Source organism: Chiloscyllium plagiosum, unplaced genomic scaffold, assembly GCF_037043375.1.
Source record: "Chiloscyllium plagiosum isolate Xiang-an unplaced genomic scaffold, Cpla_swu_hap1 HiC_scaffold_17, whole genome shotgun sequence".
In the NCBI taxonomy this organism is placed as follows: Eukaryota; Metazoa; Chordata; class Chondrichthyes; order Orectolobiformes; family Hemiscylliidae; genus Chiloscyllium; species Chiloscyllium plagiosum.
Window position 1 is genome coordinate 36877366 of NW_028270155.1, and position 15398 is coordinate 36892763.

The 15398-nt window shown below is 44.7% G+C and overlaps 1 protein-coding gene across 1 annotated transcript in view; it reads left to right on the plus strand.

The window, feature by feature from the left end:
* phlpp2 (PH domain and leucine rich repeat protein phosphatase 2) overlaps window positions 1-15398 on the plus strand; it is a 173344-nt gene that overhangs the window by 152533 nt on the left and 5413 nt on the right. The window contains exons 16-18 of the mRNA XM_043706826.2: window positions 2076-2189; window positions 13279-13473; window positions 15098-15329. Coding sequence (XP_043562761.2) covers window positions 2076-2189; window positions 13279-13473; window positions 15098-15329 — 541 coding nt within the window. The remainder of the gene's footprint in view (window positions 1-2075; window positions 2190-13278; window positions 13474-15097; window positions 15330-15398) is intronic.

The following is a 15398-nucleotide window of genomic DNA, read 5'->3' on the forward strand; positions in this document are numbered from 1 at the left end:
GCATCTACACATCCCAAAACCCTACTAACCATCCCAACCACCCTCTTAACCCCTACCACATAGGGTCGCTCCACAACCACAGGCAGCCCAGTAGGAAAAAAAGATTAGTAATATACAGAAATAAGTTAAAAGTAAATACGTCACCCATCTCTTGGTATAACTTCGAATTAAAGGTAAATACTCTATCCATCCCAAGCATAATTTAGTGCAATTTAATACCAACAAAAGGAGACTCCAAGTCCTCTCTAAAGAAGGACAAACCTGAACAACTTTGTTATCTGTGCTTATCCAGTCATCTGGCTTAAATCAGTGTGTCCACAAGGTTCCTCACTTTCTCTGGCGAGTCAAATAAATGTACAGATCCATTATAATTAATCCGAAGCACTGCTCTCTCAATCTCTTCTTGATGCCGTCGTAGGACTTCCTTTTCCGGATCACTGCTGCTGAAAGGTCTTGGATAAAGATCACCCTGGAGCCCTCACACACCAACACCCTCGGATCCTTCACTTGGGCTTTGGAAGCTTCCATGACACACTGTTTTTATAATGATGGAACCATACCAGGACAGAGCATGTCACTGGTCCATTCCTGGCCTTGGTGCCGTGACCCGATGGGCTCTTTCAGCCTTTATCTTTCCCTTTTCAGCCTCCAAACTAAGGAATTCTGGGAACCACTTCTCAAAGAAATCCACTGGCCTCTCACCTTCTGTCCCCTCCAGCATGCCAACAACACAAAGTTCGTTCTTTTGTCCCTGTTCTCAAGGTCATTCACTAGATCCAGTAAACCATGGACCTGTGTTTCCAGGACTTCAACCGGACTCTTGGATGAATCAGCCTCTGCCTCCGTCCCTGTGGCCCTCTGCTCAAGCTCATCAGTCCTTTTCCCCAGGTCTTGCAGCATAGCAGAGACCGGGGCCAGCTTTTCGAGATTTGGCAAGCTCCTCAACCAAGATCTGGTGAGGAAGCAAGCCCAATCGCCTCGGTGGGTTGAGCCGCGGCCCCAGTGCCAGGCAAACTTGCTCCTTTCTTCAGCATTCTCCTGCAACAAAAATGAAGGTAAGTAAACTTTTCAGGTTCTATAGCTCTTTTACTGTTTTTTTTTTACTCTCAGTAATGTGGATGGGATGAGTTCTAGCTCTGTCCTGCTGATGTTGTGGCGCAGAGCCCAACAAATGCAATCCTTCTAGGTTGCCGCCATCTTGGATCCCCCAGTCACTATGTTTATATTATGAGCCCTGTTGAGTTTCTGGTCAATGGTAACCCCAAGGATGTTGATAGTGAGGGCTACAGTGATGATAACACCATTGAATGTCAAGGGTTGATGGTTAGATTGTTTTTTTTTTAATTGGTGAAGGTCATAGCCTCACATTTGTCTGGTGCGAATGTTCCATGTCACCTGTCAGCCCAAGCCTGCATATTGTCCAGATCTTGCATTTGGACATGGATTGCTTCAGTATCTGAAGAGTCACAAATGGTGCTGAACATCCCACTTCTTACCTTGTGATGGAAGGAAGGTCATTGTTGAAACAATTGAAGATGGTTGGGCCGTGGACATTACCCTGAGGAATTCCTGCAGAAATGTCCTGAACTCAGATGACCAACTTCCAACAACCACAACGATTGCTCTATGTGCCAGGTATGACTCCAACCAGCAGAGTGTTTGCTCCCTGATACCCATTGATTCCAGTTTTACCAGGACTCTTTGATGTCATGCACTTTTGAATGCAACGTGATGTCAAGAGCTGTCACTATCACTTCACCTCTGGAATTCAGCTTCTTTTTGTCCATGTTTGAACCAAGGTTGTAATGAGATCAGGAACTAAGCAGTCTTAGTAGAATCCATACTGGGTGTCACTGAGCAGGTTATTGCTGAATAGGTGCTGCTTGATAGCACTATTGATGATACCTTCCATCACTTCACTGATGATCAATAGTAGGCTGATGGGGCCATAATTGACTGGGTTTGCAAATGTTAACTTTCCTCCCAAACATGCAATCATTGCATCATCAGATGTTACAAAGAAAAGGACAGAAATACTAAAAATGTGAAAATGAAATGGCACTTTTTTTTTACAGTCATATCACCACCTTGAAAATTGATCCGAAACCTACTGTGCAGACAAGCGATCCAGCCAGCGCTCCAGCATTCTGGAGTCATGGCTATTCTGAAATGGCAGGACACAGAAATAAGTAAGTAACACTGAGCCTGCTTGTTTTCTTATGCTAAATATTGTAGGTTCATTTCTTTATTTTCCCAATGATGCATTGCAGATATTTATCCCTGTTTATTATCTTCAACTTTACATGACTTTTGACTTTATTTACTTCTCCATCCTTCCTTATGTAAAAGGAGTCACCCATGTCTGTTTCCAGTAGTGATTCTTACAGTGGAGTTAGGTCTCTAGCAATACTCAGCCCTGGATCCCATGTCCATCTGTTTATCCTTAACCTTTTATCCTCCTTAATTTATGTGCAGACTCATGGAGATTTTGTCTGCAGTGTCTAGTCAGCTTATGTATACTGTTGCCACCCACTTCAATTTCACCTATTGTGTGCTGCCAGATCATCAAACCTCCATGATCTCTATTCCAGACAATGTTTGTCTGTAAATCCCATCATCTTGTCACTTTGATCCCTTTCAAACCCTCTTTAAAATATATAATTTTGAATGAACACTTTTCTCCTAGTTATAGCATATTAGTCTGTGTTATTGGCTTTGTGAGGGCTTTGCAACTTCTTATTACAATAAAGATATAATACCATCTGTGACAGTTTACTGAGACTTAAAGGTTCTGGTCACTTTAACTGCTGTAACCTAGAGAATTTCCAGTTATAGATAATGCAAAAGGATGGTAAGTTATTTGTCATATTCCTTCTGTTGTGACAGAATTAAAAAAAAAACGTATTGTGGGCAAAGCAGATAATTCATGGTATTGGAACGATTGTCCCATCATACTACAGTTCTAACCAGTGCTCCCTCTAATTTCTCTCTGTTGCACTGTAAAGTCCTTTTAAGAATCATTGGTCTGGTTTTTTCCTGCATGGTGCCGAGAGGGAACATTAGTTCTGACAGTAACACAATCAAGAACTCCACAATGAAACACTTTGGCATCTGAACAATGATCAAGAAACGAATATATCATAATTTTAAAAATTCAGAAACACTAAAGTTAACATTGCAAAGACATTGGCCCTCAATATCCGTGCCATACTTTGCATGAAAAATGCTAAACTACTGTCCTACTTTTTGTTTTGACTCAAATACTCATTAAAGCTTTCATCTAAAATTTCTGGTGGTTTCTACGTTAAACATTCCTGTTCCAACAGTCAACTTTCTAAAGATCTTCCTCCAAAACCAACCTCTTGTGCCACTTCTTTGACATCAAAGATGGAAAAACCACTAGAGACCAGTTGAGAACAAAATTATTTCTCACTTAGAGAAGCATGAGCCGATAAGGAGTAGCTAGCATGGATTTAGAACATAGAAAAGTAAAGCACAGAACAGGTCCTTTGGTCCATGATGTTGTGCCGAGACTTAATCCTAATGTAAAATATAGTAACAACCTACGCAACCCTCAACTCACTGCTATCCATGTGCATGTCCAGTAGTCACTTAAATGTCCCCAATGACTCTGCTTCTATCACCACCGCTGGTAACGCATTCCATGCATTCGCAACTCTGTATAAAAAAACCTACCTCTGACGTCTCCTTTATACCTTCCTTCTAATATCTTCAAACTATGACTTCTCGTACCAGTCACTCCTGCCCTGGGGAAAATTCTCTGGCTATTGACTCTATCTATTCCTCTCATTATTTTGTACATCTTTATCAGGTCTCCTCTCTTCCTCCTTCTCTCCAGAGAAAAAAGTCTGAGCTTATTCAACCTTTCTTCATAAGGCAAGCCCTCCAGTCCAGACAGCATCCTGGTAAACCTTCTTTGTACCCTCTCCAAAGCCTCTGATTCTTTCCTTCATTTAATGAACACTGTTAACTGTTAATTTCAAAAGCATTTTTTAAAATGCACTTATTCAGAAAATAGAAGCAAGTGAAATTGAAGGTATGATGGTAACTTGAGTTTGAAATTGGTTAAGAGATGAGAGGCAGAGAGAATTTGATGCTTTTCTGGCTGAAGGAAAGTATGCAGTGGGGTGTTCCAAGAGCCAGTTTTTCCTGTTATGTTTTTTCTGTTTGCAGATGTAAGTATATATAATGGATGATATGTGTACATAATGATCTGGAGAATACAGTTTTAGGATTTGAGGTAATACACTTAAATTGCAAACAGGATGTTAACAGACCTCAGGAGATATGAACAGTCTGGTGAAGTGGGTAAATACAAGACAAATTTACTTGTATGCAGATAAATGTAAAATAATGAATTTTGGTAGGAATAACATTGAAGAACATGATAATCTAAATGGCTCTATTTTAACGAGTGTGCAGGATCAGAAGAATCTTGCAAGGCTAGTCACGAGGCAGTTAAGAAATTGTAAGTCTGTCTTAGCTTTGTAAACTTAAACATTGAATGAAAAAATGGATAATGTAGTAAACCTTTTACAGCTCACCACTCAGGACTCAGCTGGAATGTTGTCGTAGAATCAATAGAGTCATAGAGATGTACAGTTTCGGTCCAACTTGTCCATGCTGACCAGATATCCCAACCCAATCTAGTCCCACCTGCCAGCACCCAGTGCATATCCCTCCAAACCCTTCCTATTTGTGTACCCATCCAGATGCCTTTTAAATGTTGCAATTGTACCAGCCTTCACCAATTCCTTTGGCAGCTCAATCCATAGACACACCACCCTTTGCGTGAAAAGGTTGCCTCTTAAGTCTCTTTTGCATCTTTCCCTTCTCACCCTAAACTTATGCCCTCTAGCTCTGGATTTGCCTAACCAGGGAAAAGACTTTTGTCTATTTATTCTATCCATGCCCCTCATGATTTTATAACCCTCTATAAGGTCACCCTTCAGCCTCCCTTGTCCCAGGGAAAATAGCCCCATCTCCCGATAGCTCAAATCTCCAATCCTCCAATCCTTGCAGATCTTTTCTGAACCCTTTCGAGTTTCACAATATCCTTCGGATAGGAAGGACACCGGAATTGCATGCAGTATTCCAAAAGTGGCCTAACCAATGACCTGATGAAGGGCTTTTGCCCAAACCGTTGATCTTCCTGCTCCTCGGATGCTACCTGACCTGCTGTGCTTTTCCAGCACCACTCTAATCTTGACTCTAATCTCCAGCATCTACAGTACCCACTTTCGCCAATGTCCTATACAGCCGCAACATGACCTCCCAACTCCTGTACTGAATATTGTATCAACTTAACTGAAGTTCTTTATCCCTGGAACCATTCTTGTGAATCTTTTCTGTGGTTTAATGTCTTTGGACCATTATTAAGGCGTGGTGCCCAGAATCGGACAGAATACTACAGCTGATTCCAAACCAGCGTTTACAAAAGTTTAAAATGGCCTCACTTTGTTTTCTATACTCGTTAATAAAATCTGGGCGGTGTAAGCTTTAATAACTGTGCTCCCAAACTGCTCTCTTGCCGTCAATGCCCTTTGCACATACGTGCCCAGGCCCCTGTGCTCCCACATCCCTGGAAAGTTGTACCCTTTATATTGTGTCTCTGTAATTTTGCCTGCCAGTTTTTCTGTTAACAGTGTTTGTCCTTTTGAAGTTATATGCTACTCTCCTGACAGTTCACAATGCTTTCAAGCTATTTATCATTCACAAATTTTGAAATGTTGACTGTACGTCAAGGTCCAAGACATGAATATATATCTGGAAGAACAGGGATCCCAAAATCAGAAAAACTCCACTAATCATACTCTTATTTCCTGTAATTCAGCCAACTTTATAGTCATGTTGGTCAGGATTAGAAATGAGAACTAGCTATTTGGATACAGAACTGGCTCAAAGGTAGAAGACAGAGGGTGGTGGAGGAGGGTTATTTTTCGGACTGAAGGCCTGTGACCAGTGGAGTGCAACAAGGATCGGTGCTGGGTCACCACTTTTCGCCATTTATACAAATGATTTGAATGTGAGCATAAGAGGTATAGTTAGTAGGTTTGCAGATGATAGCAAAATTGGAGGTGTAGTGGACAGTGAAGAAGGTTACCTCAGATTACAACGGGATCTTGATCAATGGGCTGAGAAGTGGCAGATGGAGTTTAATTCAGATAAATGCGAGGTGCTGCATTTTGGGAAAGCAAATCTTAGCAGAACTTATACACTGGGGCTGTTTTCCCTGGAGCGTCAGAGGCTGAGGGGTGACCATATAGAGGTTTACAAAATTATGAGGGACATGGATAGGATAAATAGATAAAATCTTTTCCCTGGGGTGGGGGAGTCCAGTCCTAGAAGGCATAGGTTTAGGGTGAGAGGGGAAAGATATAAATGGAATGAGCTGCCAGAGGAAGTGGGTGGAGGCTAGTACAATTGCAACACTTAAAAGGCATCTGGATGCGTATATGAATAGTTGAAACTTTATTGCTGGAACAGCACAGCAGGTCAGGCAGCATCCAGGGAACAGGAAATTCGACGTTTCGGGCACAGGCCCTTCTTCAGGAATGAGCAGAGAGTGTTCAGCAGGAGAAGATAAAAGGTAGGGAGGAGGGACTTGGAGGAGGGGAGTTGGAAATGTGATAGGTGGAAAGAGGTCAAGGTGAGGGTGATAGGTCGGAGTAGGGTGGAGGCGGAGAGGTCAAGAAGAAGACTGCAGGTCAGGAAGGCGGTGCCGGGCTGGAAGGATCCGGCTGAGACAAGGTGGGGGGAGGGGGGATGAAGAAACTGGTGAAGTCCAAGTTCATCCCCTGCGGTTGGAGGGTTCCCAGTCGGAAGATAAGACGCTCCTCCTCCGACCGTCGGGTTGTTGTGGTTTGGCGGTGGATGAGTCCAATGACCTGCATATCCTCGGTGGAGTGGGAGGGGGAGTTGAAATGCTGTGCCACAGGTTGGTTGGGTTGGTTCGTCCGGGTGGCCCAGAGGTGCTCTCTGAATCGCTCCGCAAGTAGGCGGCCTGTCTCCCCAATATAGAGGAGGCCACACCGGCTGCAGCGGATGCAGTAGATGATGTGGGTGGAGGTGCAGGTGAATCTGTGGCGGATATGGAAGTTTCCCTTGGGGCCTTGGAGAGAAGTGAGGGGGGAGGTGTGGGCGCAAGTGTTGCACCTCCTGCGGTTGCAAGGGAAGGTGCCGGGAGTGGTGGTTGGGTCGGTGGGGGGTGTGGATCTGACAAGGGAGTCGCGGAGGGAGTGGTCTCTACGGAAAGCTGATAGGGGAGGGGAGGGAAATATATCCTTGGTGCTGGGGTCTGTTTGGAGGTGGCGGAAGTGACGGCGGATGATGCGCTGTACATGGAGATTGGTGGGGTGGTAGGTGAGGACCAGTGGGGTTCTGTCCTGGTGGCGGTTGGAGGGGCGGGGCTCAAGGGCAGAGGAGCGGGAAGTGGAGGAGATGCGGTGGAGGGCACCGTCGACCACGTCGGGGGAGAAATTGCGGTCCTTGAAGAAGGAGGCCATCTGTGTTGTACGTATTTTGAACTGGTCCTCCTGGGAGCAGATGCGGCGGAGACGAAGGAATTGGGAGAATGGGATGGCGTTTTTACAGGAGGCAGGATGGGAGGAGGTGTAGTCCAGGTAGCTGTGGGAGTCGGTAGGTTTGTAGTAGATGTCCGTGTTGATTCGGTCGCCTGAGATAGAAACAGAAAGGTCTAGGAAGGGGAGGGAGGAGTCCGAGACTGTCCAGGTGAATTTGAGGTCGGGGTGGAAGGTGTTGGTGTAGTGGATGAACTGTTCAACCTCCTCGTGGGAGCACGAGGTAGCGCCGATACAGTCATCAATGTAGCGAAGAAAAAGATGGGGGGTGGGGCCAGTGTAGTTGCGGAAGATGGATTGTTCCACATACCCTACGAAGAGGCAGGCATAGCTGGGGCCCATGCGGGTGCCCATGGCTACTCCTTTTGTTTGGAGAAAGTGGGAGGATTGGAAAGAAAAGTTGTTCAGGGTGAGGACCAGTTCGGTCAGTCGAAGGAGGGTGTCGGTGGAAGGGTACTGGGTGGTACGGCGGGAAAGGAAGAAGCGGAGTGCTTTGAGTCCTTCGTGATGGGGGATGGAGGTGTACAGGGACTGGATGTCCATGGTGAAGATGAGGCGTTGGGGACCGGGGAAGCGGAAATCCTGGAGGAGGTGGAGGGCGTGGGTGGTGTCACGAACGTAGGTGGGGAGTTCTTGGACTAATGCCCCACCTACGTTCGTGACACCACCCACGCCCTCCACCTCCTCCAGGATTTCCGCTTCCCCGGTCCCCAACGCCTCATCTTCACCATGGACATCCAGTCCCTGTACACCTCCATCCCCCATCACGAAGGACTCAAAGCACTCCGCTTCTTCCTTTCCCGCCGTACCACCCAGTACCCTTCCACCGACACCCTCCTTCGACTGACCGAACTGGTCCTCACCCTGAACAACTTTTCTTTCCAATCCTCCCACTTTCTCCAAACAAAAGGAGTAGCCATGGGCACCCGCATGGGCCCCAGCTATGCCTGCCTCTTCGTAGGGTATGTGGAACAATCCATCTTCCGCAACTACACTGGCCCCACCCCCCATCTTTTTCTTCGCTACATTGATGACTGTATCGGCGCTACCTCGTGCTCCCACGAGGAGGTTGAACAGTTCATCCACTACACCAACACCTTCCACCCCGACCTCAAATTCACCTGGACAGTCTCGGACTCCTCCCTCCCCTTCCTAGACCTTTCTGTTTCTATCTCAGGCGACCGAATCAACACGGACATCTACTACAAACCTACCGACTCCCACAGCTACCTGGACTACACCTCCTCCCATCCTGCCTCCTGTAAAAACGCCATCCCATTCTCCCAATTCCTTCGTCTCCGCCGCATCTGCTCCCAGGAGGACCAGTTCAAAATACGTACAACACAGATGGCCTCCTTCTTCAAGGACCGCAATTTCCCCCCCGACGTGGTCGACGGTGCCCTCCACCGCATCTCCTCCACTTCCCGCTCCTCCGCCCTTGAGCCCCGCCCCTCCAACCGCCACCAGGACAGAACCCCACTGGTCCTCACCTACCACCCCACCAATCTCCATGTACAGCGCATCATCCGCCGTCACTTCCGCCACCTCCAAACAGACCCCAGCACCAAGGATATATTTCCCTCCCCTCCCCTATCAGCTTTCCGTAGAGACCACTCCCTCCGCGACTCCCTTGTCAGATCCACACCCCCCACCGACCCAACCACCACTCCCGGCACCTTCCCTTGCAACCGCAGGAGGTGCAACACTTGCGCCCACACCTCCCCCCTCACTTCTCTCCAAGGCCCCAAGGGAAACTTCCATATCCGCCACAGATTCACCTGCACCTCCACCCACATCATCTACTGCATCCGCTGCAGCCGGTGTGGCCTCCTCTATATTGGGGAGACAGGCCGCCTACTTGCGGAGCGATTCAGAGAGCACCTCTGGGCCACCCGGACGAACCAACCCAACCAACCTGTGGCACAGCATTTCAACTCCCCCTCCCACTCCACCGAGGATATGCAGGTCATTGGACTCATCCACCGCCAAACCACAACAACCCGACGGTCGGAGGAGGAGCGTCTTATCTTCCGACTGGGAACCCTCCAACCGCAGGGGATGAACTTGGACTTCACCAGTTTCTTCATCCCCCCTCCCCCCACCTTGTCTCAGCCGGATCCTTCCAGCCCGGCACCGCCTTCCTGACCTGCAGTCTTCTTCTTGACCTCTCCGCCTCCACCCTACTCCGACCTATCACCCTCACCTTGACCTCTTTCCACCTATCACATTTCCAACTCCCCTCCTCCAAGTCCCTCCTCCCTACCTTTTATCTTCTCCTGCTGAACACTCTCTGCTCATTCCTGAAGAAGGGCCTGTGCCCGAAACGTCGAATCTCCTGTTCCCTGGATGCTGCCTGACCTGCTGTGCTGTTCCAGCAATAAAGTTTCAACTTTGATCTCCAGCATCTGCAGACCTCACTTTCTCCGCGTATATGAATAGGAAGGGTTTAGATTACTTAGTGTGGAAACAGGCCTTTCGGCCCAACAAGTCCACAGCGACCCTCCGAAGAGCAACCCACCCACATTCGCCTCCACCTAACACAGGCAAGAGGCAGTAGGTGCAGGAGTAGGCCATTCAGCCCTTCGAGCCTGCACCGCCATTCAATATGATCATGGCTGCTCATTTCTAATCAGTATCCTGTTCCTGCCTCATCTCCATAACCCTTGATTCCACTATCTTTGAGAGCTCTATCCAACTCTTTCTTAAATGAATCCAGAGACTGGGCCTCCACAACCACCACTCTCTGGGTGAAGAAGTTTCTCCTCATCTCTGTCCTAAATGGTCTACCCCGTATTTTTAAGCTATGTCCTCTGGTTCGGCACTCACCCATCAGCGGAAACATGTTTCCTGCTGCCAGAGTGTCCAATCTTTTCATAATCTTATACATCTCAATCAGATCCCCGCTCAGTCTTCTAAACTCAAGGGTATACAAGCCCAGTCGCTCCAGTCTTTCAGTGTAAGGTAATCCCACCATTCCAGGAATTGATCTCGTGAACCTACGCTGCACTCCCTCAATAGCCAGAATGTCTTTCCTCAAATTTGGAGATCAGAACTGCACAGAGTACTCCAGGTGTGGTCTCAGCAGGGCCCTGTACAGCTGCAGAAGCACCTCTTTGCTTCTGTACTCAATTCCTCTTGTTATGGAGGCCAGCATGCTATTAGCCTTCTTCACTACCTGCTGCACCTGCATGCTTGCCTTCATTGACTGATGTACAAGAACACCCAGATCTCTCTGTACTGCCCCTTTACCTAACTTAGCATGGCCAATTCACCTAACCTGCACATTTTCTTTTGGACTTTGGGAGGAAACCAGAGCACCTGGAGGAAACCCATGCAGACATAGGGAGAATGTGCAAACTCCACACAGATGTTGCCTGAGGCAGGATGTGGGTCAGGTGCTGGCAGGTAGGACTAGATTGGGTTGGGTTATCTGGTCGGCATGGATGAGTTGGACCGAAGGGTCTGTTTCCATGCTATACATTTCTATAAACACTATGACTCTAACCAGAACAGCTCCAGTGTTAATTGAGAAAATGTGATGCTCATTGTATGTAAGAGCTGGTTGTGATGAGGTGGTAGTGTCCTTTCCTCTAAGTCAGCAGGCCTGTGTTCGAGTCAAATCTGCTCCAGATGTGTCTAATGACATCTCTGAACAGATTGGTTAGAAAATATAAAACAAAAGCTGGTTCAACCCCCTTCAACTCAATTTTGATTTAATCCCCCCCCTTTGGTGTTATTAAATACCATTGCCCTTAATGAGCTGTGCATGTAAATTAATCGGTTGGAACATTGGTGATTTACTGATGATAATAGATTGCCACAGGTAATTTGGTGGTGAGAAAAAAAACTTCAGTTATGTGTAATAAAACTTCCAGATATTTTACAAAACAGAAAAGTAAAGAGCTGGTTCAGGGACCTTTGTGGTACTGTATTAATGTCCCTACCTCTGGGCCAGAAGGTCTGGGTTCATGTCCCACCTGCCCTAGATGTGACTGAACAGATTGATCATAAATATCAATAGCTGGATTTGTAAGGTTCTTGTAATGCAGTGGTTGTGTCTTTGCCTCTGAGCCTCACAATAACGAAGGTTCTGTATTCAGACATGTGCTATAACACAAAGTATAATGCATCAAGTATAGTACGTCCAGCCTTCACTCCCAGATAGGTTGAAAGAACCTCAAACCTGTTGGACAATTGCAAAGTCTGAGGTTCCTGCCATCTTGGTCTGCCTCACTCAATTATATTCACCTGTTTCCTGAACCTTGAATAAATTAGATGACCCAATTCTAAGTTGTGTGACTGCCTCCTGGGACAAAGAATTCTTTCTAATTCCCTGATGCCTCTGTCTGCAGTTCAGCCTACAGCTCATGAACTCTGAGGAGAAGTTGCTCAAACTTCCAACACTGTGATCCTGAACAAACATGTATGCCCTATGGTTTCCAGGAACTCTTGCATGCTATGACTATGACACATCACCTGTTCTGCTCTTATTAATGTGTTCTAATTAACAACTTAATTATTTTAGTCAATTATGTGGATGGATGGATGGATAGAGAATGGGCTCATGGGCAGGAAAAAACCGAGTGGGGTAAGGGATTTTGTTTTAGGTTGGTGACCTGTGACCAGTGGCGTTCCACAGGGATCAGTGCTGGGACTGCAACTGTTTACAATATATTAATGACTTGGAGGAAGGAAATGAATGTAACCTAGCCAAATTTGCAGTCAACACAAATTGGGTGAAAAGGCAGGCTGTGAAAGGGAAAAATGCAGTTTGCAGGAGATATTTTGGGCAAAGATAAGTGGGCAAACAATTGGCAAATGGAGTATAATGTACAAATGTACAAAGTTGTCCATTTTGAAAGGGAGAATAGAAGGATAGAATGTTACTTAAGTAAAGAAAAGCTGCAGAAAGCTGCCACAAAAGGGACTTGGGAGTAATTCGGGGAAACTCAAAAAGCTAGTACGCTGTTGTAGCAGGAAATCGGGAAAGAAAATGGAATGTTGGCCCTTTTTTCAAGCATCTCTTTCCCTGCATCTCTGACTCCCTTAATCACCCAACTCCAGTACTATATTGTAATTGACAATAAAGTTCATTAATCTATGTGCTCCTAACACAAAAGGTCTTTCTGATCCACTTACAGAGGAACCATTTAAGTCTAACTGCTCTTCCAATGGATGCCTTGTTAAATTCCTGCTCAAAGCTGGGAATTTCAGGATTTGAACTGTAGATTACAGTTAACTGCAAATGAAATTAATTTGTGTACACAATTTAGACTTTCTTCTACACAATCACCAGTACTTAGTCTTGAGTATATTTATATGTTCTGAACACAAAGACCTAGTTAGAGAGGAACTGGTTTGAGCTGCTGCTTTGATTATTTAAGCTTAGTTAAGCTTCAGAGGAGGCCTTGTTAAACATTGCTTAACGGTGCAATATAAATTTTAAATTGTAGCTTTCTATTAAATGCTAACTAGAAATAAAATCAGATTTTTACAAAAAAGTAAGACTTCCTTTCCCACCCAACTGCTAGCATTCAGTCCTGGGATCAGTTCAGGTTGATATCATGTCACATTTATATTGCAATATATAGGCATGTAAAAAATACTGCTTTTGTTTACTGTTACCATACGCATTTGAACTAAATTCTTGCTCACTCCTATATTTTGGATTTTCCAGACTCTGTCTTTCAGTTCTTGCCCTAGATAGCTTTGGAGATAACCTCGAAGCATTATATGGTGTTTTTGATGGTGACAGAAATTTGGAAATCCCTCGCTTACTGCAGTGCACTGTGGGAGACGTGTTGGCAGAAGAATTGCAGCAATCCAATGTGGACAGTGTCTACATGACTCATACATTCCTTGTCTCTCACAGGTGAGGAAGCTGTGGTTACAAAACCAGTGTTGAAAACCAGTTTTCAGCTGTTCTATGTACCTTAATGGGGAAGTTTTTTTTTCAATGATGAAACATCACAATCATCTGTAATCTTCACAAAAGAATCATAAAGATCATGACTGATCTTCTACTTCAGTGCCTTTTTCCTGTACTCTCCCAAATATGGTGGGCATCTATTGATCTCAGTCTTGATATATTCAGTAACTCAGCTGAGAATTTCAAAGATCTTTCATCCTCTGGGTGAAGAAATAATTCCTTATCTCCATCTTAAATGTTCTGCCCTTTAGTCTGACCCCTGGCCATTTCTAGACCCCATAGCCCATTTCTCCAGCCCCTATTATGTCAAGCCCCTGTCAGAATGTTGTATGCATGAATGAGATCATCTTTCATTCTTATAAAGCCCGGTCCATTTAATTCTCCTCCATAAGGCAATCCCTCCATTTCCAGGGTTTAGTCTGGTCAACTTTTGTTGTACTCTATATATGGGAAGTATATCTTACTAGTTGGAAGGAAACCAAAACTACGTACGATACTCACAAGTATGGTTTTACCAAGCTTTATAGATTTGTAGAAAGACATATTTCCTTCAGTACTCAATCTGGTGCTCTTAAAGGCTAGTTATTTTATGCACCATGTGCCAGAGAAATAGGTTGGCTAACACTAACAGGATAGAATATTGCAGCAGAGCTGTGGAATATGCAGAGTTGTAAGATGGTATTCTGTAATGAAACATAACAGAAGACAGTTCAGTGAAGGTTATATAAGTATGACATGAGCCAGCTTGCTATTCATGCAACTGTTGATAAAAATGCCAATAAATGATCAACACAATAATGCTTAGAGTAACAATGTTTCTTGTGCAAAGTTCAAATGTCAAGAGGAGGTGATTTTTTTTTAAAAAGACAATTTCACCTAGGACTTGAATTAATAACATTTCTGCCAACACACGGCAATATTTAAAAGTAAAGGAACAGATTTGCAAAACTGATGTGATAGGAACTGGATTTAACAGAGAGAGAAAATTTCTATCCCTTCACTTCCAGCACGTTTTCCATCAGACATGGTGGTAACCAAGAAACTTGCTTTTTGAGACAGGCTTCAGTTCTGGTTTTCTGGAACTTGTCACAAGAAAGCTATGTCTTTGCAATAATATTTTGTTTTCTTTTTCAGAGCAAGTTGGGCTGGATATAGACATCAGCAAAATGAGCAAACAATTTCACTTTTAAATAAATTACACCACCTGTTGATGTTCTCCACCTCTTTTGATATCCCAGTGTGCATTACCATTGTCCTAGAAATTGACACTAATTTTTAATTGGTTTAGTTATTTGAGAGAGACAGCAAAACATCATTACTGTTTATCAACCCTTCCAATACAATGTTTCATTACTTCATATTGTTTTAATTTTTTGCTTATTCCTTATCTTTTCCCTCTAGATATTAAGATTGAATATTCTAATTAGGATATGGTAGTTTGTGATCAAAAATACAATGCATTACTGAATCCAAAGCAACATTCAGATCATTTTGTTTCAAGATAGGAAATTGAATGAAGAAGTTAGTTCCATTGTCCTAGTAACATGTTGTTCACTTTGTTTTTAAGAAAACTTGGAATGGTGGGGCAGAAGCTAGGTTCTTCAGCTGTTTTATGTCACATTCGCCGCGATCCAAGTGACCACAGCAGCTACTTCACTCTTACTGTGGCCAATGTGGGTAATAGCCAAGTGGTGTTATGCAGAGATGGACAGCCATTGCCACTCTCAAAAGTGTTCAGTCTTGAACAGTGTGTTGAAGAACTGGAAAGAGTGAAACAGCAAAAAGCCATTATAACTGAGGTACACAGTATCATTTAATTTGTTTTATACCTGTGATAATTGATGCAAATAAATACAAGTTGCTAATGT